We start from the raw sequence: 24,412 nt of genomic DNA, 5'->3' as shown, positions 1-24,412 counted from the left end.
TTTTGATGTGGTTAAAGACAGCTGTATTTCCATTTCTGTGACTTGTCTGATCATATCCTTTGCCTGTTTTTTCTATTGGGTGGTTGATCTTTTACCGCTCTGTACGTGCTCTTTAGAAATGGGGGAAGTTAGTTCTTTGTGATGTGTGGAGCTGGTCAAGCAGAACAGTGGGTAATCCCTTGTTGTGAGTATAGTCTACAAGCTTACCTGGATCCATCTGTACTTTCTTCCCTTTGTCTCAGAGGATAATAGTCTTTTGTCCCCTTTATGGTTAATCCTTCTATTGGTTGGCTGACATTAACATTTACTTTTATTCACATTTTTGATATTTATATGTGAATAATTTCTTATTCATTTTTAGGTAAAATTTGGTAATACCACCTTTAAAACAGATGTGTACCTTAAGTCACTCAACCCTCAGTGGAACTCGGAGTGGTTTAAATTTGAGGTAAGTTTTTAAATGTCAACATTTTTTAGTGTATTTTTTTGAGGTGAATCTTTTCCCTCAGGAATAATGAGAACCTTTTATTTCAGGCATAGTAGTATTTCTACATCATAAAAATATTTTCTTTTCTGCTTACCTAGGAATATTGAGTATAAAAATGTTATATTACATTTAAGAAAATATAGTATATGATAACACATGAACAAAAGAAGTCCTCAAATGTATTATATTATTATTATTATTATAGTTTTCTCTAAATTTTAGCATATACCAAAAATGACTTAAGAATAATATATGGATTAAAATAAATTTTTAAAAATTATAGTACTATATATTGTGAATATTGCCATTTAAATCATTTGTAAGTGTACAGTTTGGTAGCATTAATTACATTCACAGTGTTTTGCTACCATCACCACTATTTCCAGAACTTTTACTTTACCCTAAATTGAAATTGTGTACCCACTAACCAATAACTTCCCATTCCCTCCTCTCCCTAGACTCTGGTAACCTCTAATCTACTTTCTGTTTCTTTGAATTTGCTTATGCTAGATATTTCATATAAATGGAATCATATAATACTTGTCCTGTTGTATCTGCTTTCTTTTACTCAGCATAATGTTTTCAGGGTTCATCCACACTGTATGTATCAGAATTTTATTCCTTCTTATGGCTGAATAATATCCCATCGTATATGTATGCCACATTTTATTTTCTAATTGAGTTATTTTTGTTGTTGAGTTGTAAAAGTTCTTTATATATTCTAAATATTAACTTATTATCAGATATATAATTTGCAAATATTTTCACTCATTCAGTAGGTTGTCTTTTTACTTTCTTGATAATTTTATTTGATGCACAGAAGTTTTTAATTTTGATGAAGTCCAATATATTTATTTTTGTTTTGGTGTGAAATGAAAGAATCCATTGTCAACTCTCAGGTCATGAAGATTACCCCTATGGTTTTTGTAAGAGTTTTATGGTTTTAGTTTTTATGTATAGGTCATGGATTCATTTGGAGTTACTTTTTATAATGGTGTGAGGTAAGAGGCCAGCTTCATTCCTTTTTTTTTAAAGACAGAGTCTTACTCTGTTGCCCAGGCTGGAGTGTAGAGGCGTGATCTTGGCTCACTGCAACCTCCGCCTGCTAGGTTCGGGTGATTCTCCTGCCTTAGCCTCCCTAGTAGCTGGAATTACAGGCATGTGCCATCATGCCTGGCTAATTTTTTTGTATTTTTAGTAGAGATGGCGTTTCACCCTTTTGGCCCGGCTGGTTTCGAACTCCTGACCTCAAGTGATCTGCCTGCCTTGGCCTCCCAAAGTACTAGGATTACAGGTGTTAGCCACTACGCCTGGCCCCAACTTCATTCATGTATGTCGAAATTCATACATGTAGAAATTCAGTTGTTTGGGCACATTTGTTGAAGAGACTGTTCTTTCCCCATTGATTGGTAGTCCACACAGAGACAGGAGGTGGTTATGTTCAAATGGCTCGTGGCCTGGTGATCTGAGGGGATTTCTCCAAAAGGGGAGCCTCCCATCTCCTCACCCAGGTCTCTTTTCATTCCTCCCATCTTCCCACTTGTGCTTCCTTCCTTGAGACACTTGAACGTAGAGGTCCCTATCACTCATGTTTTCCTCTTGTGCTCTTCTTAGGAAGTCCATTGTGTTACTGTTAGAATGTCTGTTTTATGTTGCACCCAGCCACCTCCCTGCAGTTTCTGCTCTCTTTCTCGCTATATCTGTTTATTTTTTCATGCATTGATTTGGTCTGTCGGCATGCCCCGATCCTCCAAGAGATTATAGGGACTTTACTAGGCTTTGGGATCAACAAGGTGACATACAAAAGGAGATACAATTCTCACTTACAGACTGCTTATTATAGCCCAGGCACTGGTGAAGTGCTTTACATGTTTTAACCTCATTCAGTTCTCACAATGCCGTGAAGGCACCTTTATTTACTTATTTATTTTTGAGATGGAGTCTCACCCTGTCACCCAGGCTGGAGTGCAGTGGCGTGATCTCGGCTCACTGCAAGCTCTGCCTTCCGGATTCACGCCATTCTCCTGCCTCAGCCTCCCGAGTAGCTGGGACTACAGGCACCTGCCACCACGCCCAGCTAAGTTTTTGTGTTTTTTAGTAGAGACAGGGTTTCACTGTGCTAGCCAGGATGGTCTCGATCTCCTGACCTCGTGATCCACCTGCCTCGGCTCCCCAAAGCGCTGGGTTTACAGGTGTGAGCCACCACGCCCGGCTGGCACCTTTTATTTTAAGATGACTCAGAAGTCCAACCCAGAGCTAGCTAAGTGGTAGAGTAAGGATTCAGACCGAAGTCGGCCTGACTCCAAAGCTATTACCAGATCACCACACCTCCATCTTACATTCTCCCTTTCTACCCACTCCCCTTCCCAAATTAAACATCCTTGTCAGTTATTGTTCCCTGTGCCAGCAGTGTTTTCCCTGCTTTTTTAATTCTTCTTCACTACTATATCCTCAACCCCCAGAAGAGCATGTAATAGGCTTTCAGTAAATATTTGCTACACATATTGCCCATTTCTCTGATAACCACTTCCTTCACCTCTCAGCTGCAAGAGAAATTTTCTTCTTTGGAATTTTCTTTGGACTACTTAAGAACCTTGTGAGGACCAGTTTGGTTTTTCCTCCCCTGCTATTTCATGCCAGCCCTTATATTGGGCAGCACTGTGGCTGCTGTGCCTTTTCTGAGGCCTCTTTCATAACCATTATGGAGCCTGGGTAAAGTTTAGCTCTTGCAGGGTAAGGTGTCATTCTTCAGTGAAAGAGAACAAGGGAAGAAAAGTATTGGGTTGCTTGAAAGACGCTTTGATCATGCTGGGGAACCTGCCAAACTCATACCTGAAGATGGAAGAAATAACACTTGGATGTTTAGGCACTGCTTTGCTTATGGTTTATGTTAGGACCGTGATCTTTCTTTTAGTGTTGGAAGGCACATTCAGTAGTGGTTGGGATACTGAGTAGCAGCCCTCTATTGGAAAAGCTTAAAGGTCTGGATTAAGAGAAAACACATTCTATTTCTGGTGCCTGCTAATTTGCAGATGACCTCAGAGAGCCTTACCATTTGGAACCTCTGTTTTTTTCAAATGTGAATCCTTTCCAGAGTAGTATAGAGGTGGCTATGAAGCATGTTGTATGTTAATATGAGTTGCACTAGTCAAAAAAGAGATTTTTGTGTATGTGTATGTGTGTATATATATATGTATATATATATATATATTTGTTTTGTTTTTGTTTTTGAGATGGAATTTCCCTCTTGTTGCCCAGGCTGGAGGGCAGTGGTGCGATCTTGGCTCACTGCAAACTCTGCCTCCCGGGTTCAAGCGATTCTCCTTCCTCAGCCTCTCGAGTAGCTGGAATTAACACTCATGAGCCACCACATCCTGCTAATTTTGTATTTTTAGTAGAGACGGGGTTTCTCCATGTTGGTCAGGCTGTTCTCAAACTCACGACCTCAGGTGATCCACCCGCCTCGACCTCCCAAAGTGCTGGGATTACGGGCGTGAGCCACTGTGTGCGGCCCAGGAATAATATTTTTAAATCACTCAGCATTTTGGATAGGCATTCGGTGTTTGGCAGAAAGTGGGTTTGAATATTAGCATTTTGGGGTATATCTTCTGTTCTTTCGTTAATGTATAGTTTAGTTAGTCTGAGTGGCGTAGGTGTGCTAAAAAAATAGAACTGCAGTTTGAAAAGATTTTGTTACCAAACTTAATCTCAGTTTGTATAAGAAAGGTGTACCTCATCTGTAGACTCAGAGCATTTATGGGCAGTGACAGCTTTTATTTATTATCTCTGTGGAATATAACTGTGTTTCTCAAAATTACTACCTCATCAGAGTAGCTTGGCTGTGTCTCAGTCTTCTACCAAAAGGACTCAGTTATAGAAACTGTTATTCTTAACCTCCCAGTAGCTTTCACCGAAAGGTTTCCAAGCAGATGGATCTCTCTAAGGAAGATAATTCCTGGTTTCTGTAAACTCCTCCTCTTTTAAACTGGACTTCCATGTTATCTGCTAGAACATTGAACTGGAGGTCAGTAAATTTTTTAGGACTTTACCTTTGAGGCGAGTTAAAAAAAAATCAGTTGGACATAGATGTGAGGATTTATTTCTGGACTCTCAATTCCATTCCATTGGTCTATATGTCTGTCTTTATACTATTACCATACTGTTTTGATTACTATAGCTTTGTAGTGAGTTTTGAAATCCGGATGTGAGAGTCCTACAAGTTTATATTTTTAGTTGATATTTTCATCATGAAATATTTTGATTCTCTTCTCATTTTCTTTTATGTTATGTACAGATTTTTCTTTTAGCTGTTTCTGAAATGCCACTATGTATTTTGAAAGACCCGTTGCACATGTATTCAGTCTATTGTGACATTTTAAACTACATTATTAAAGGTGTGGAATATATGAGTCAAAAAATAATTGGAGTACCTTCCTTGTATGATTTCAGATGGAATTAGAATTACAGAGTCTATTTTCATTACCCAAGGAATACACTGGAATGTTTATATAGTTTATTTTGATGCCTTTCCCCCAACTATAACCTAGAAATTGTTAAAAACAAATAGTTTTAATTACATTGTTATTGAAATGGTGGGAGGAGGCAAGCTTCATATGTTGGAGTAATTTTCATGATACTAGGAAATATTAAAAAAGTGATATTTCATTTTAATGATGATGGTAATAAACTGATATTTTTTAAAGCCAATGAGTACTCAAGCAGCTTACTTAACAATTTGAAAAGTAATATATTTATTTTCTGAAATAAGGGATTTACCAGGCAGTTCCCTTAAAATTTAGTAAGTTAGTGGCTGGGTGCAGTAGCTCACGCCTTATCTCGGCACTTTGGGAAGCCGAGGCAGGTGGATCACCTGAGATCTAGAGTTCAAGTCCAACCTGGGCAACATGGTGAAACCCCGTCTCTACTAAAATACAAAAATTAGCCAGGTGTGGTGGTGCGCATCTGTAATCCCAGCTATGTGGGAGGCCGAGGCCTGAGAATCAGTTGAACCTGGGAGGCAGAGGTTGCAGTGAGTCAAGATCACACCATTGCACTCCAGCCTGGGTGACAGAGTGAGACTCCGTCTTAAAAAAAAAAAAAGACATTTAGTAAGTTCTTGTTTTGACTAGTCTTCCTGAATAATGTGTATGCTGTGAAAAATGTTTAAAACTTTGTGTTTACAGTTAACATTGATTATGTAGTACTTTTTAAACCCTTTTTAAAACCCTGTTTATCAGTTGTTAATTGCATTCAGTTTTATATATATATATATATTCAGTTGTATAGATATATACACACACAGTTGTGTATATATACAGTTTATATACACAGTTGTGTATGTATATATATACAGTGTATACAGTTGTGTATATACAGTTGTATATACATATACATATATATAGTTGTATTATACAGTTATATATACACAACTATATATATACAACTGTGTATATATGTACAGTTATATATATACACAACTATATATACACAACTGTGTTTATATATACAGTATATATATACAGTTGTGTGGAGATCTCTCTCTCTATATATATAGCACTCAAATAAATGTCTTAAGCAAAATAGATGTTTTTATCTTACATGAAAGGAATGTTGTACTAGGCAGTGTAAGGGTAGTATGGTTGCTCCACGCAGTCATTTTGGACTCCGTTATCTATACATAGCCTGTGGCTTCTCTTAAAATGATTCAAGGTCCTTTTGGCTCCAGTTTAGCACCTGGAGTTCCAGTGAGCACATGAGTATTCCAGGCTGGCAGAAGGAGCTAGAGTGAAGGGGAGTCCAGGAGGAGGAGCTGATGAGTTAACATAATACTTTCAGATGAGCAAGCCTTCTTTAACAAGTTTGCACCCTCCCTACCAAACTCTATGTAAGGATTTATGCTTGTATCACATTTAGTTGCAAGGGAGGCTAAGAAATGCAGTATTTTAGCAGTGCATATTGCTAATTTAAACATTTAAAACATCTCTCAGAAAGTCCTAATTTATAATATTTTGGGATTCCAGAGAGGCTCCATTTACTCTACTAAATATTCTTAATTACTTCATTATAATTAATTCTTGAATTTCCCTATTCATATTAGTCATATTATTAGCTATCTATGTATGTATCACAAGCTATATTTAGTCACTTAGTTGTTAGTTTAGCGCCCCCTAATGTCAGGGAAGGGATACCTTAGTGTACCATGAGAAAAAATGATAATACTCAGGGGTGAATGTACAGGTGGTTAAATAAGTATATACAGAGAGTATTTTTAGTGGAGTTAGAAATGGGGAGAAATGTCTTGGAGTAATGGTTAGTGGTTTGTTTTATGATTCTTTCTCTTTTATTAAATGTATACATAACAGAATAGTACTGGAGAGAATGCCATTGGATGACAGATGATTCGGAATGGGTTGGGATTCAAAATGATCATTTTATTTTAACATTTCATTATGGAAAATTTCAAGCATGCATAAAGGTAGATTAGTATATTGAACCTCACCTACCTTTAACAGCTGTCTACATTTTACTGTTCTTGTTTTGTCTTTTTAACTCCCGCCCACCCCAGTTTTCCCTCTAGTGGGGATATTTTAAGGCAAATTTGAGATGTTGTATGATTTCATCTATAAATTCCAAATTATATACCTCTTATAAAGAAGGACCCCTTATAAATAAATAAAACCGTATCACATTATCACACTAATGATATCAGTAATTCCTTAATGTACTTTAATTCTTAAAATAATCTTCAGAGGCTGGATTATTAGCTTAACATGAACAAGAAATTAAATAGGGAATAGGGAAAGGCATAATGTTTCATATCCAAGTTTAAAAAACCAACCAAAGTATACGGGTTGTAGAGTTATCACTTGACCAAAGCATATGTAAGAGTGATACAGAGATTGTAGCCAACCACAGACTCAATCTTAATAGTATGGTATGTCTGATGTAAAGAAGAACATCCATAGACTGCATTTTAAAAGTGTAATTTTCTTATTATAGAAAATAATCCTTTTGCATTCTGTCCCAGTCTTAATACTGTCTATAATATGTTCCCTTCTGGCCACTATATTTGATGAAGGGGGCTGGCAAATTAAATAATGGCATGATATCCAGACGGTGGCAGCCAAAATAGTGAACGTGTCTTCCGTGAGGGAGAAATCGTTTTGCACTGTTCTCCATTGTAAATCCCTCCGTTGGGCACAGTGTTTGGCATATGATAATAACTCGATAATGACTAAATAAAAGGGGAAAGGGTAGACGTTTATATCATGAACTTAATTTGTGAACTTACTTAATTTGTGAATTTGTTACACATAATGTTAGTTATGTGTAACTACACATAACTTACACATAATGTTAGTTTCTTACACATAATGTTTCTTACACATAATGTTAGTTTTCCTTATGGTTTTGTTCTCTGAAATCACCCTTAGAAATTGTGGTGTCATTGTACTCAATTAGCATTCTTCTCTCTATAGATACTACATGAACTCTAATATGACATTCCTTAGGCACTTTTGCTGTATATCATAGGCAAAGCTGTAAAACACAGAATGATATGTACAAAAATTGAGATATAACTTTTTTTGTTGTTAGTCATCCCACTCTTGTGCTGAGAGATAAACTTTTTTTCTTTAGAAAGATGGGATATTGTGTAGGAAAAGGAGCTATAACTTTTTGTGTGTTAATTCTTTTCTCTACTTTGGTGCTTAGAAATCTGTAAGATTTTATTTGCAGATGGTCATCCTTTTCATTTGATATAGGTGTACATTTGTGGTGATTAAGATTTAAAAACTATGTGAGATTTAATTTTAAGGTATGCTTTTAGGTGGATGATGAAGACTTACAAGATGAACCTTTACAGATCACGGTTCTTGACCATGATACTTACAGTGCAAATGATGCCATTGGTAAAGTGTACATTGATATTGATCCTTTACTGTATAGTGAAGCTGCAACAGTCATCTCAGGATGGTTTCCAATTTATGACACCATACATGGTAAGGAATAATAAGAAAGTATTAAAAATAACAATCTTAATCTTTTTTACTTGTCTTTAAAGACATTTGTGCTATATTTGGTGGTTTAAAATAAGTATCTTTAGGCTAGGTGCGGTGGCTCTTGCCTGTAATCCCAGCACTTTGGGAGGCCGAGGCGGGTGGATCACCCGAGGTCAGGAGTTTGAGATCAGCCTGGCCAACATGGAGAAACCTCGTCTCTACTAAAAATACAAAATTAGCTGGGCGTGGTGGCACATGCCTGTAATCCCAGCTACTTGGGAGGCTGAGGCAGGAGAATCGCTTGAACCCGGGAGGCGGAGGTTGCGGTGAGCCGAGATCACGTTCTGTGCAACAAGAGCGAGACAGTTTCAAAAAAAAAACATATATACATATATGTGTGTATGTGTGTGTGTATATATATATCTTAAGATGATGCCTTTTTAAAAATAAACAAATAATAGTAAATTATTGTTAGTAAAATTGTTGCTTCTCAACATAATTTGAGATAATGCTTGCTAAATTTGTACAGTATGGTAAGTAAATGCATGATTTAAAACTGATCTAGTGTTGATACTGTGTTTCTAAAACACATTTTCAAACTGATTAATACTGATTTTTGTGCTTACAAATTATTTAAAAGTTTTTTGTTGCCTGAAGCAGGACCTTCTGGGCAGTTGGGATTACAGGCACATGCCGTGACACTTGGCTGATTTTTAAATTTTTTTGTAGAGACGCGGTTTTGCCATATTGGCTAGGCTGGCCTTAACTCCAGAGCTCAGGTCTGCCTCAGCTTCCCAGAGTGTTGAGATTTGCTTTTTTAATATTTTAGTAGGTAAATTATTGAGTCAGTTTTCTTAAGTCTTCCACCATAAGTATGAATTTGACATGAAGTCAGGACAGTCAAATGAAAATATTTAGTAAATGTTTAGAGATAAGAGCTGGGTCATTCTTATTTATCAGAGCATGTTTTGAAAACCCGTATTCTTGGAAATTTTTATTTACTTAATTTTTTTCTCGCTCTGTTGTCCAGGCTGGTCTCAAACCCCTGAGCCCAAGCTGTCCTTCTGCCTTGCTTCCCGTTACAGGCATGAGCCACCACTCCTAGCTTGGAATTTTTTAGTTAGCTTACTTTAACTTATATTCATTGAAATGAATAAAACTTCTTTTGTTTTAAATCAGATTCTTGCATTACTTGTTAAGAATATATAATCTGGGATCATAAAGATCTGAATTTTAATCCTGGATCTGCCACTTAACAGCTGTTGACACTATGTTAATTCCTTCATTTTTATTAAATATTAATTTCTTCCTTTGTAAAATGAGGATGATGCTACCTTATTGGGTTAATGTGACCACTCTGAGATACTACCTGTAAAACATTTAGTACATCCTCTTTCACTACTCAGCAAATGTTGTCACCATAATCATTACATCATCATCAATTCAAATGGGACTCCTTTCTAATTCGTCTTGGGTCAAAGTGGAAACTTGTGGTGAAAATGAAAATTACTCATTTTCTAATGCATACATGTTGTGCTTCAGAAAATATACAGAAACTACTGAGAATGAAAATAATTAGGAAACAAAGCTGCCATTACTATCATGATCAACACATTACAGATGCACCTTGATTTGTGATGGGGTTATATCCCGATAAATTCATTCTAAGTTGAAAATGCATTTAATATATCTAATCAACTAAACATTGTAGCTTAGCCTAGCCTATCTCAAATGTGCACAGAACACTTATATTAGCCGACAGTTGGACAGAATCAACTAAAACAAAGACTAGTTTTTAAATAAAGTATTGAACATCTCATGTAATTCATTGAATTCTGGACTGAAAGTGAAAAACAGAATGGTTTTGCACCCTGGTAAAGTTCAAAAAATTGTAAGTTAAATCATTGTATTTTAAAATCATTATTTAGCAGTAATTTGCTTCATTATTTAATTGTACATTACTTTCTTAAGGTAGAAACTTGATTTTCTTTTTAAATTTATAGGTATCCGTGGGGAAATCAATGTAGTTGTCAAAGTAGACCTCTTCAATGATTTAAATCGATTTAGGCAGTCATCATGTGGAGTCAAATTCTTTTGCAGTAAGTAAACACATTCTGTTACTCAACAGGAAATATAATTAACTGTTAAATATGAGAAATCAAGTTAGCATTTCAGAAGGCAAGTAGAAAGGGTATTATACTTGGTTTTAATGCCAAAGAGAAAATTGTTAATTTTCTAGAATAGTTACAGTAGTTCTGATTTGAGTATAAATGGTATCTAGTTTTTGAACATTTATAGAAAGTTTTATTAGAAAAATTCAGTGACATTTTACTGTAGTATAGGACACTGAAAGAAAGGAGCAGAACACTACGGCTAAGCACTGTGGTGCTGTCCCAAAATACACAGGCTTCTATGGTTATTGGGTCTAGGGAACTCCATGAAATATATGGGTCTGAAATGGGCAGATCTTGGTGACTCACAGCCAGCCTGCGATAGTAGGATTGAAATCCCTAACCAGCTGACTTAGCTTCAGTGCACTAATGTTTATTTTAAGAGGCTAATTTGGTACAGATGTATTCAGGTTCTCTCCTTTTTGAATCTGAACTTGACTCCTCAGGTTATGTCAGAAAGGTAGTGGTTTGATTTTTGAAACTGTGCTATGTGGTGTACAGAAGTGCTTTCACAAAGGGCTTTGAATAATTGAAGATTTAAAAAAATTCATTATCTGCTTTCTACCTATTTATGTAATAATTAGCTAGCTGACCTAAATTTTGATTTTTTAAACTTTGTATTGAATTCTGTTTAAGGTCGTCTATAGCTGTTTTCCAATTTATACAAATACAATTTATATTTACTTTGCTTACGTGAGAAAGGTGAGAGGCTCCATGAAAGAAAATAATTATTTCTAAAAATGAAATAGATCTTAGAAGACTGATTGGAAGTATTATTATAATTACATTGAGAATATTACAGTAAAAGATGTTCTTATGTATCTAAAGGTCAGAAAACTGAGATGAACAGTTTTTAAAAACTGAGTTTTACCTTTTGATAAACAGAAGCATAATAATTTGTTTTAACAGCAACATCTATTCCAAAGTGCTATAGAGCTGTGATAATTCATGGATTTGTAGAAGAACTTGTGGTCAATGAAGACCCAGAATATCAGTGGATTGATCGAATTCGCACACCAAGGGCATCAAATGAGGCCAGACAGAGACTCATTTCGTTAATGTCAGGTATTTAAAAAAAATAACTTTATTACTGACTGATTTAATACTCTTAAATTTTTCACTTTCCTTTGCCATGCTACCTCAACTTTTACAATGAAGGGTATGAATTAGCAGTGACTGAATGCCTTCCCCGACCCAGCCTTCCTGAACACACTTGCATTGCCTTCTTTTAACAAGTGGAAATGCAAATCAGAAGCTTGTAGTAAAAGGAAATTGTGTTGATGAGGTAGTGTAGTGGAAAGAGCACTGAACAAGGGGGGTTCAGGAAGGAACCCTGAATGGGAACCTGGATTCTAGTTTTCCTCCCTCTACCATTTATTTGTCAGAGCTTAAGCAAATCACCTTCTTCTGTCTCTCATACTTTCTGTTCAAATGTTGCCTTTTCACAGTTCTTCCCTGGGTAGTGTAGTTCCCTCTACCCATTTGACCACTTTCCCTGCCACTCTGACCTCCTTCCCTTTTTAAATTTTTCTTTGAAAAATTTGTTTACCATTTTATTTAAAGTTTATATTTATATTAAGAGTTATATATGTATATGCATGAATATATATGCATACATATGTTTCACGCAAAGTATCTGTTCTATTTATATAGTAAATATGTATATTTGTTTTTGTTCTATATATTTGTGCTGTATAAGTATATATTATATTTTATAATTATGCTATATTATAATAGAATTATGTTCTGTATTCCGTAGAAGCTAAACCAGATTATCTTTTAAGTTTCCTTCAAGTTCTGAAAATCTGTGATTTTCTTGGACTTTTTTTTTTTTTTTTTTTTTTTTACCACTACCATATCCAGTCTTATAGTATGTAATGTAAAGAGAAGCAAGAATAAGATTTCCCACTTTTTGTAGGTGAACTGCAGAGGAAGATTGGCTTGAAAGTACTTGAAATGAGAGGAAATGCAGTTGTGGGGTACTTACAGTGTTTCGATCTGGAGGGCGAATCTGGGTTAGTGGTGAGAGCCATAGGAACGGCGTGTACTCTGGATAAATTAAGTAGCCCAGCAGCATTCCTTCCTGCATGTAATTCCCCATCCAAAGAAATGAAGGAGTAAGTATGAATCAATGAAATTGTTCTTGCTAAGATTTTTATCTTTTATCTATGCTTTTTCATTTGATTTGAAACATTTTAGTAGGGTGGTTCAACATTTTCTCTGTGATGATTTTTATTGGCAATGACTGTCAAAATTTAAAACTTAAAAATATTTAAATATTCCTAATATTTTATTTATACCATCTTATTTATTTGTATTTTTATTTTTTGAGACAGGGTCTTGCTCTGTTGCTCAGGCTGGAGTTCAGTGGCACAGTCTTGGCTCACTGCAGCCTTGACCTTCCAAGCTCAGGTGATCCTCCCACCTCAGCCTCCTGAGTAGCTGGGACTACAAGGGCACGCCTGCATGCCCAGCTAATTTTTGTATTTTTAGTAGAGATGGGATTTTGCCATGTTGCCCAGGCTGGTCTCAAACTCCTGATCTACCTGCCTTGAACTCCCAAAATGCTGGGATTTACAGGTGTGAGCCACTGTGCCCAACCTATACCATCTTACTATGAAACAAATTAAGTAATATAAAATTAAACATTCCAGATATTTAGACACTGCATATATGAAGCATAAAATGAATATTCATGCATTCTGTGGCACTTTATTTTCTGAGGAATGCTGAAAACCCTCTACCAGATAATCCAATTATACTTATTAATGGCCACATAGTATATAAAGCAGGAAAAATTGATTTGTGCGGAAGTCTTAAACTCAAATGTCTAGAGGCCAGGGAATTTATATGAATAAACTAACCGAGTGTAATTAAATAGAGTATACTACTGCCTGCAAAGCCAAGGTTGGCAAACTTTTTTTGGGAAAGGCCAATATTTTAGGGTCTGCCCATATGATCTCTTGTCTTTATTTACAAAAAAGGGAGTTTGCTGATCCCTAATCTAAAGAAATTTAGAGTCATACATTTTAGAAAATCTATGTGTGATCCTGCAAAACACTTCTGTTGACTTGATTTGGCCTGTGTGTGTCATCACTGTGTCAGAGGCAGAGATTTTCAGCATGATGATAGTGGTGACTGTCAATACAGAATGTTTGGAACAAGATTTTTCTGTCATAATGATTAGGGGGCTAGGTCCTGTTGGGGACTAGAGAGACTGACTATTCTGCAAAGCAAGGGACAACCCTGTACAATGAAGATTTGTTCCATCCTAAATGCCTTTAGAACTTCGGTTGAAGATCACTCATCTAGAGATTCTTCTAAGTCAGGGGTTGGCAAACTTTGTCTGTGAATGACAAAATGTACAGGTAAATAATTCAGTTTTTGCCGATGTTGCTTCATAACTGCCATTGTAGCACAAAGGCAAACATAAACAGTATGCAAATGAATACAGTGTGACTGTGTTCAAATAAAACTTACTTACAAAACAGATGGCAGGACACATTCGGCCTGCAGTCTGTAGTTTGCGGACTCCTGTCCTAGATAATCAGGGAGTCAGAGTTGTATAGTCAGGAAACCTAAAATGTTCCGCAGTTCAGCAGTAGTCAGGAGGGGTTGAATAGAAAGGTATCGTAGTATGAAAAAACATGTTTTTTCACAATCTTTTTTAAAATGAAATTTTCATCTTAAGTGCATTCTTTTTGTTTAGCCATTTTGTTTCTGCTGGCTATTAGTCATTTGGGTTGAATTTTATTCATAAGAGGAAGCACAGTGTTACATACTGCATAATTTTATTTGGAAACACATTGGCAAATGAAATAATTGTTTTAAATAAATTGAAGAATGAATTTGCTTTATATTCCATTTGAAATATCTCCTAGAAAGATAAGAATTGCCAGCTGCCAGCAGTAGAGTCAGATTGCAGGTTTAGCTTTTTGAGGGATTCAGATTGTTTTTCCCTCTCTCTGTAGCAAATTTAAGTAAATATTTAGTAGCAAATTAAAGTGAAAGTTTAAGCCAATTTAAGTAAGTTACTTAGTTGAAAGAGAATGAGAAAGCTATATTACCTGTTGCTTTCTTAGAAATAAGGATAGCAGTGGTATATGTTTTGCAAGCATTCAGGAAGAGTTCTATTAGCGTAAATCTTCTGGGATTGTATGTGTCTTCTCCTTTTCTAATCTTGTTGTAGCCTCATGATGAACCTAAGTTCCTTCCTTAGGATTTTCTGAAAGGCATCTTGCTAATAAAGTCAAGTTATTTTGAAAAAACCCTCAATACTCAGGCTGTTTTATTTCAACTAGCTTCATTGTATTTTTGATAATGAAGCAATTTGGGTTCTATTTCAAAGCCTATTTTATGATTCAGCTGATTATAACTATTCTGGTATTTAATTATCATGTAATATTGTTAATTCTAGACAGGAATTTGATAAAAGGTTGTCTAGATTATGTTATTGACTGACTGGAAAGGAATATTAATATTATAAATACCACAGGTTATTATTATGAGGCATCCTTTCATGCAGAGACACTGATCGAATTAGAAAACTCCAAGAATACATTATGGTGATGTTCCAGTGCATTTGAATTTTAATTTGATGCCATAATTTGAACATTTTACACTGTTCATTTTAGTTTTTCATTTTATGTTACCTATATTAATGGTGTGTTCTACTTCCTAAATTTGTTTTTTTCTTTTAGATGTTTAGTGTCATGCACACTATAAATCCCTTTGGTGTTTTCCAGCTTAACTCTCTTGACGATAGAAAGTGCTTTTAAGTATGAGTTATTGCTTCTTTACTTAAGAAAAGTGCTGAGAGACAAATTCTCCTGTGTATAGTACTGATTATAATAAATATAGCTTTGTTTATTTTTAAGTCTTGGATTTTTAAATTCTTTTTGAGAATTCTTACACTTTTTCTCACTTCAGCAGAGAAATAAAAACAAAAACAAAACCTTACCCATTTTTTTGTGTAAAAGTAGATCACCAATGAATTGTTTGATTTTTATCCATTGTAGTAAATATCTTTTAATTTCTATTAGCAACAAAAGTAGAAACATTTCTGCTATTGTAGAATCAGTAATATTTTCCGAAAGTAGTCTGTAGACCTTAGGAAGGACTATTATGATCAATTAGTGATAGCTCATGTTTGAACCTTGACAAATTGTGAATTGGGGATTGTTCTTGGGCAGTCAGTAATATAGCAATGGAAAAGAAAAAAAAGGTCAGGTAAAGTTGGGCTCTTGGCCTGCCTTTAAAGTGGGGATGATAGTTTTTCAGAGTGTACTCACTTATGATTCATATGGTTCTGTTTCCCTCATTGTGTGTAAGCAAAGGCATTGCACAATGAAATAATTGCTGATATTAAATTCAGGATTCTTATTTATGTAATATACCTTTTTACAACATTCAGTGTAATCCTTTTAGCCAAATTTTTTCTTAAAAATTTAAAATGTTATATATCAATGTATTCTCGTATAACTGCTCCAAATATACACACACATAGATATGGTTTATTATAGGATGTAAGTTGATATCTTAGAAAATTTTGATTTGGAATATAGTTTATATAATATATTCTGTATGAGAGCCAAAGTTATTGACGTTGTTTTATGAAGGTGTCTTTAAAAGCAAGGTCCCCTTGTTTTGCTTCCAGTGTAACCTGATTTTAAGCTATATATTTGGTGTATAGAAATACTGGAATATGTTTATCTGCATATATGCGTTCAGTTCACTCATTTCTCTTTATGCCGTCATCTCTCATATTCTTAAGTACCCCATCTTAGTAACCTAGACAGTTATTTAACTTTCTTTATAGAAAATATAATTAATTATATCAGCAATTCATATCTCAGTTTCAAAGGTAATATAAGAACTTCATATTTGATTTTTTACTTTTATGGGTGTCCCTCCCCATGAATAGTGCATAGTGAGTTCTGTTGTGATGAAAATAATAACAAATATGTTAAGGAAACTTAAAATACAGATCTTAGTCTTGTTCTCACTTAATTTCATTGACTATTCTGCTTGCCATTTTCTTATTCACAATTAATAAATTAATCGCAATTAATTTATTAATCGGATACTTTAAAACTATGACTATATCCTAACAAATTAATATTGAGCTATTTTTCAATTTCAACTTGTTTTTTGCATGCTAGGGATTAAAAAAAATAAGTTCTCTTCCCTAACTAAAGCTCCTTTGAAATTATTTTAACATAACTCTGCAATCTGTTGTATGTATTGTTTTCTTTTCTTCCACTTTGACCGCAAATTCCCTCAGGTCTCCGCTGGTTCATCCTCCAAGCCATGGATGCCGCTCGACTCACAACAGCCCAATTCACACTGCTACTGGCTCACGACTTACTCAGAACTTCTCTGTGTCTGTTCCCACTCTCATCTATACTGGTACGAGACTGCTCAGACTCCAGAGCTGGGGAGATGCAGGCCACGGGCAGAGTGGCTGCAGAGGCAGGCAGGCAGGTAGTGTAGGCAGGTACCACAAGTCTTTGCTTCATCCTTTTCTTACTCGAAATCCAGCTGCAGTGAGGAACTTCTGTATTTAGCTGCCACAGAGTCTCTAACTATATGGAAGTGAAGGTATTTTTCCAGCTTCCAAAGTCTCTTCCACAGATCCTCAAATAATGCTATTTTGTGTATGTGTACTGTGAGTTTTGAGGCGAATCCTCCCATACATATTTTATAATTATTTCTTCATTTGCTTAAAAATAAAATTGATGATTGGATTCTAAATGAAGTAGCTGCCAAAGCTTCCAATTTGCTTATTTTCTTTATATACAAAACCTACTACAGTAGGTTCTATTTCATTCTGTGGAAGAGAGCTATTGGAGAACAGGTAAGCAACTATTCTGCATTAAAGGCAATGTTTCTGTGTAGCTGTATTCATTTTTCTCTCTGCTGTGTTTTTAGCTGTGGCACTCTTGCTGCTATAGGATAAGGAAACATTTTTTATTTTGAGGATATCTCTGTGTGTGCAAATATAAAAACAATTATGAATATTTACACACACTGCTTGTAGTTACCATTTTTCTTTTGTAACTTACAGCATTATTTGAAAATATTTTGTCATATATTCTTTTTATTTCTCCTTTTGATATTTTTTATCCCCTTAGTCTGTCATTTCATGCTTTTTTGCTTTTTCACTTGGCTTATTAACTGTTTCAATGCAGATAATATTTATCTGGAGAGTGATGAATGGTTAAACAGCAATTGGTTGTCTTTGGCCTCATTCCCAGCTCCACACGTAAGAAATGACTGCTGGCCCTGTCCCAATTCTTTCCTGGTGTTTGGATCATGCTGCCACCCGTCAAGCCCTTTGGCACATGATTACTTAATATTTCTCCACCTTCTTCTGGCAGGATTCCCTTCAATGAAGATCCCAATCCCAATACTCACTCATCAGGACCCTCAACCCCTCTGAAAAACCAAACCTATTCCTTTTCACCTTCCAAGTCCTACAGTCGACAGTCCTCTTCTTCTGACACAGATTTGAGTTTGACACCCAAAACTGGTAAGGCGCTTCCACCCACCTTTTGTTTTTTCTTTTTTAAAAAATTTGTTTCTATTTCTTATTAGCTTTCCATCCAAATCTTTCCTCTTGTTTTTGGCACTTAAGTTAAAAAGAAAATGTGAATACTGACCATTTTCAGTTACTGCAATTAAAATATGAAAATTTTGTATAATTCAGAAATTATCTTGTCTACATTTCATTGATTTAATCATAGTGTAGATATCAAAGTCCACGATTTATTTTGGCATATAGACATTTTTTATTTTATGCTCAAATTAAGAGGAATAACATCTTAAAACATTTGACTAAAAAGTAACACTAGTAGATTGTAATCAGTTGCATACAAGCATTTTTGAATTTATTATTTCTGCCTATTAATGAATATAATTCTAAGATTTTATTTTGAAAAAACTTTTAACCACTGAAATGGTTGTATTAGAGTACATCTATCTATTAACTGGATATTTAAAATGTTTGGTTTTACTAGTCTTTCTAGGTTAGAAAATAGCATTTTTACTTATTCTTAAATTTTTCTGTTTATTAAATTTATGTCTTTTTCTTTTCTATTGTATTTTGATGAATGATTTCTGGGTTTTTATGAAAATGTTTTATGATAAAAAGTTGATGAAAAAATCAGATTAGTTCCTTATACCTTAGAATAGAATTAACTTATTTAAATCATTAAAGTATTATTGTTTAGAAAAATTTAAAATAAATTAAACTTAAAACTTAATGGTGTGAAATTTTTATAAATAGTATTTTTGTCTGACAGTTTTCCCATCAGATGATTAAAAGTTATGTTATTTTTAATTAATATTTTTTAATAGCCCTATTTGTATGTTAGAAATTTATAAAACAATCCTAGATTTTGTGAAAACAAGGAAAAGAAGTCTAAATCCAAAGCAGTGCTACTTCTAAGGAAAGATCATTTTTTAAAAAGGCTGTAGATTTAATTTCTGTTTTTATAAATGAAGTCATAAAATATAAAGATAAACACCTGTTTTCTTGAAGATAACAGCTTCATCTTTCTAGATAATTATGAATAATGTCTACACATAATGTAGTTATTTGATAGTAATATATGCTTTGGAATTTGGCACCTTACCAGGTTTATGCCGTAAAAACTGAACCATCCAAACTGTAGTGAAAAAAGATTTTTTTTTTTCAGATAAAGCGTAAAAGACTCTGGCCTTAAAATTCATGACAATCAAGACAAAGACTTACATTACTATTTGAGTAATAAGTTTAAAAAATATTTTTGAGACTGTGGTCCACTGACTGCATATTCCAAGCCTTTATTTATTTATTATTATTATTATTTTTTATTTTTTTGCCATACCATAGATACAATTTGGAAAGCATTTCCTTGGTCTTTCTGTTTCTTTTTTCTTTTTCTTTTTTTTTAAATTCACCAAAAAGGCCAAGCCTAAAGAAGATTGTCAAGTAATAATTATTAATGAACTTTTCATATTTTATCTTCTGGTTCCAAATTTTTAGTTTAAAAATTTTTATTTACAAATGGGGTGTTATTCCCATGTATTCCTGTATTTATAAGCTGCTTCTAAATAGTTTTGTTTTTCCTAAAATTATTTATTACTTCAATAGCTTTTTTATATAACATTAGCAATTTTCAGTCCCTTGGCCTTATATTGTGAGTCCCTGAATCTCTCTGAATTGTCCTGAGGAACACTCCTATCTCATGGAGACTTCAAATGGAAAAATTGTGATTGTTATAAAAGTTCTAAAACTAAAATTTCAGCCTGTATTTCATGATTTTCTGCCTTCTAATTTACCTATATCAGAATCAGTGTCTTGAGAAATAATGGACAGACATAAGCTGATTATAATTTATTTGGGAATCCAAAAGTAGAATAAATGACATTTAGACAGAATTTTTTTTTTTTTTTTTTTTTTTTTCCCTGTTTGTAGTTCAAGCTACATTATCTTTTTCTGGTAGGTCTCTTTTAAAAACTTTTATATTTATTTCTCTAGATACTAATTTTGATATTTACAAGGTTTTATTTTTGTATTTTTTCCCAAGTATTTAATAGTGGAATTTTAGATTTACTAGTGTTAGAATATTGATTTGATACCTGATTTTAGCTAATATTTTTAGCCAGTCTTTTAACTATGTATAGTTTTTACAGAGGGTGTTTGACCCTTAGGGTACTCAAATCTCAGTAAATGCAAATAATACTATGATCAGAGTAAAGTATTAAACATTTTAGAGGAAAAAGAAAAGCATTAATATGTATCTCAAAACTGGACAGAAAGAAGTTAATATTAAAATTAATACTGACAACTGTTTACGTAATCCAGTACTGAATATTTTTTATGGGTATTCAATTAAAGTGCCCATAAATGCTATCTAAAGTTAGTAACATTTGAAGTACTGCACCTTTATAACTTTAAATAAGTGTTTATATTTTAGGCAGCAAGTCTGGCTCTAAACATTTGAAAATGTGGTATATTTTAATCTTACAAATTCTTGAGCCAAAAAGGGCAGGCAAGTTAAGTATTTTGAAGACGTCAATTAAAAGTTATTAGAATCACATAAAATCCTAAGTTAGTGATTTAAAAAATTTTAGTGAATGTGAAGTTTGTAAAGGTTTTGTTAAGTTTTAGACTATGCCTTTTATTTACATTATGTGGGATAGATGGTCTTGCTAGTGACTTTTCATTTGCTTAGTGTAATTTGTCTGTACATTTTAAAGTTCATTTTTATTGTTATATTTTGCCTCATCATTGCTTTCCTTAGCTTGCATTTTTTGATCATCTTCTGAATCTGCATCTTTTCTCTGCTACTTTCCTCCACAGCACCTTACCCACAGGGACCTAGGATTTACCTGTGTCCCAGCTCCCCCTCTCTCTCTTGTGGTTCCCTTCATCTTAAAAAGTCCTGTCTCCTCCTCTCGGAATCTAGCCTTACCCCTCATCATTCTAGCCTTGTCAGCCCAGTTCTGAGGAAAAGTGTTTCTTTCAGTGAAGAGCTGTTCCTGGCTGCTTCTGGTAGGATCACATTATGTCAGCTTTTTAATCCCTTTATTTTTCATGCTGTAAAGAATTATTGGATATTTTATACAAGATGCCTTTCTATTATTTTTATTACTGGTAGACAGTTAAATAATTGGAATTATAAGGATATAATTGAGGATTACTTGATGGCTAATCATGAATATTCTGCCAAATTATTTTATATATTAAAAGATTATATGTCTGAGGACATAGATCTGGGTATTTCTAATATTATTAGATTCTTATTACTACAGTTTCTGTTTTAGATGCTTTACTTTCTTTCTCTTCATACCAACTCCATTCACATTGGACCTGTATCATCATGTTGCTAAACCAGTTGGTTACATTAGTAAATTATTCTGTTTGAATCAGTTTAAGTCTCATTTTGGTGGTATTCTTTCATTATCTTTTTTTTTCTGTCACATTAATTATTAAATTTTTCTGATATATTTTCTGATATTTCACTTATCACTACAAATTTACATTTTATTTTCTGGCTTTTAATATGCTTCATATAAAGATCTTAGTTTCATTTCTATGTTTAGTATTGTATAGTCTCTAAAAATAATGTTCAGATTACTATAAGAAAAATCTTTTTTTTTTTTTTTTTTTTAAGAACAGAATGGGACTATACATATGCTAACCTTTGTTTCCTTATCCAAGAACAGCTAAAAATGTAAAAGTTAGTTTCTTTTTAAGTCATTGTAGTAAATTTGGCTGTATGCATCTTCAGTTTTGAAAGGGATGGGATTAACTCTAGTCTGTAGAGCACTGGCTTCTTACCTGTCCCCTGCTTTCTGTGATTCTTTGACCATAGTTGATCTATTGGCATGGTCAGAACAATAAAATAAGGTAGGGAAAGAAATTTAAAATGAAGCCATAAAAAATATATCTAAGAGCTTGGGAAAGGTACTTCTTTCATTCATAACTATGTACATTTGTGATGTGTCTATTACATGTCCGTGGTTTTTTGTTTATTTAAAAAAAGTTTATGTTGATTTTTGTGAATGAGTATTGACAAGTATGAAATTAATACTGTTTTGTCATGATATGTTTAGAAATGGGAAGTTATAAGAAAATAGATTTGACTATATTTCAAAATCACCTAAATTTTATGTTTTTTAGAGAATTTTGGAATATTTTAAGTGAGCACAAGTAGTGCTTTTGTCTCTATATTTACATTTAATCAGACATATTATATTTCTCATTTTTTAGTATTCCTAAATTGTTAGCATAGTAATTGTTATTATCTTGATTATTTTAATTAATTAAAAGACTCAGCTTTTAAAATGGAATATTATGGAAAGTTTCATCACCTTAACATAATTTTTCTTATAATTTTCAGAAAAAATTAAGTCCAAAACTAGCTGGGGTCCCTAGGGCTCTGACATCTTGCATCTAAAGAAAACTTTGTGAATAAAAGTAGAGTAAAATATGTGCTTTAGTTGTCATCCCCAGTGCTTTAAATGTTTCGATCATTTTATCACATTTCAACTCATGATGTTTATGAAGATGAATGCAATTAAACTTTGTTTCTATAGTTGTTTTTTTTTGGTTGTTATTTATGTACTGATGTTCTGTAGGAATGGGAAGTGGTAGTGCTGGAAAAGAAGGGGGGCCCTTTAAAGCTCTTTTAAGACAACAGACTCAATCAGCTTTGGAACAAAGGGTAAGATTCACTTGATATTCTTTATTCTTACACTGTTAATATGACTTTGTTATCTTATGCTTCCATGTACTTACATGTTTTCATGAACTGTTTTAGTTACACATCTATAATATTGCAGTTTTGAAGTCCAAAATGGATTTAAGATGTCAAAGTAATTTGTTTATGGATAATTACCTTTGATTTGGAATAATTGCATAATAATAATTTTTGTTTTGTCATTTAATCTTTTATCAGAAATACTATTTTTGAGAATACCTATTGAATGCTGAAGTAATTTTCCATTACATTTATTATTGGAAAGGCGATGGTAAACATTTTTGCAGAAAAAAGTATTCCAGTAGCATTTTATTATATTAAAAATAGTTCCTTAGTATATAAATACATTTGTTTGCTGAGATTACTTTTATCATTGGCCAATCTCTTAGGAATGAGAAATGTACAGATTCTGTATTTCTAAAGATTAATATAATGTGGTTATTCATTATAATGCATCTATTTTAGTTATTGTAAGTTTGATATTTAGCTATGTTTGTTGATTGGGAAAATAAGCAGTTACAGTTTTTGGATGATTTCTCTCTCTCTTTTTTTTTTTAATAAACTTCATTGCTAAGGGAGGATCGCCTCATAGGTTCTGTAGAAGGCGGGTATGTTTCCGAAAAATGTGTGAGAGCCTATTTCTTGTATTGATAGCTTTTCTAGTTTTAATCTTGGTCTTTTAAGTTTTATTTAAGCTTTTAGCAAATGTTGACAGCATTTGTCTTTTCATGATGCAAAGTTTTTTTTCTTTTTAAATTTAATAGCACTGTGAGGCTCATGTTCTTTTTTCTACTAACTAATATGGTGCATGTTATATATGTCATGTCAATAATTTTAAGACATAGTTCTATAGCTTTCATTATGTCTGATTTGGAAGCTATAAGCATTCACAGAATTTTCTTTTACATGTTCTATATTACACTAGCATTTGGGGGAAAAAAGGTGAAAGAGTAAATACCTGTAAAAGGATACATTTCATAAAACTAAACTATTTCTCCTCTAGAGGTTGGTACAATTTGTTTTCTAGACTTTTCCCTCCTTATGCTGACAGTATCTGTGTATGCACTGTTTACTTAGACAAGGCTGGAGAGAGCAGAGCTGAACTAAGCAATGATGAGGCTTTAGCTCATTTTTTGCTTCATGCTCTATCAAGCAGCAGTTACCTTCCAGCTACTCTTGCACCTTGCAGGCAAACCTACAACTGCCACCAAAAGGCCCACCTAAACATTCAAATCAACTATTAAAACCAAATGTAACAAAAGACTGAAAACATTGAAGAGGGTCAGAGTGAAGGTGTGTGTGTGCATTCACTTACCATTTTTTTTGGCCAGAATGCTCTTATCTTTTTCCCTGTTCCATTATTATGTTCTCTACAGAGTTTTTCACAATAGGAATATGCTTGCTTATAATCAAATTACCATTCCAGAATTCACAGTAACAGAAAAATGTGGGTTCCCTTGAAATTCTATATAATAAGATTTTACTTGTATGTTGTGCCTGTGA

General features: G+C 33.8%; 1 protein-coding gene across 37 annotated transcripts in view; it reads left to right on the top strand.

Moving 5' to 3' along the window:
- The window catches only part of C2CD5 (C2 calcium dependent domain containing 5), a 95,687-nt gene that overhangs the window by 9,437 nt on the left and 61,838 nt on the right, over positions 1-24,412 (top strand). For 7 of the 37 annotated variants that reach the window (XM_074006378.1, XM_005570357.4, XM_005570359.4 and 4 more), the window contains exons 3-11: positions 362-448; positions 8,316-8,487; positions 10,491-10,586; positions 11,568-11,723; positions 12,577-12,775; positions 18,038-18,189; positions 21,007-21,198; positions 22,788-22,873; positions 23,485-23,517. In XM_074006378.1, coding sequence (XP_073862479.1) covers positions 362-448; positions 8,316-8,487; positions 10,491-10,586; positions 11,568-11,723; positions 12,577-12,775; positions 18,038-18,189; positions 21,007-21,198; positions 22,788-22,873; positions 23,485-23,517 — 1,173 coding nt within the window. Of the gene's footprint in view, positions 1-361; positions 449-8,315; positions 8,488-10,490; positions 10,587-11,567; positions 11,724-12,576; positions 12,776-16,941; positions 17,067-18,037; positions 18,190-21,006; positions 21,199-22,787; positions 22,874-23,484; positions 23,518-24,412 lie in introns of those variants that run through there. The other 30 variants (XM_074006384.1, XM_045364855.2, XM_045364854.2 and 27 more) reach the window with 9 other exon arrangements.

The sequence above is a fragment of the Macaca fascicularis genome, chromosome 11 (assembly GCF_037993035.2).
Source record: "Macaca fascicularis isolate 582-1 chromosome 11, T2T-MFA8v1.1".
NCBI classification, from domain to species: Eukaryota; Metazoa; Chordata; class Mammalia; order Primates; family Cercopithecidae; genus Macaca; species Macaca fascicularis.
This window is presented reverse-complemented; position numbering and strand designations above follow the sequence as displayed.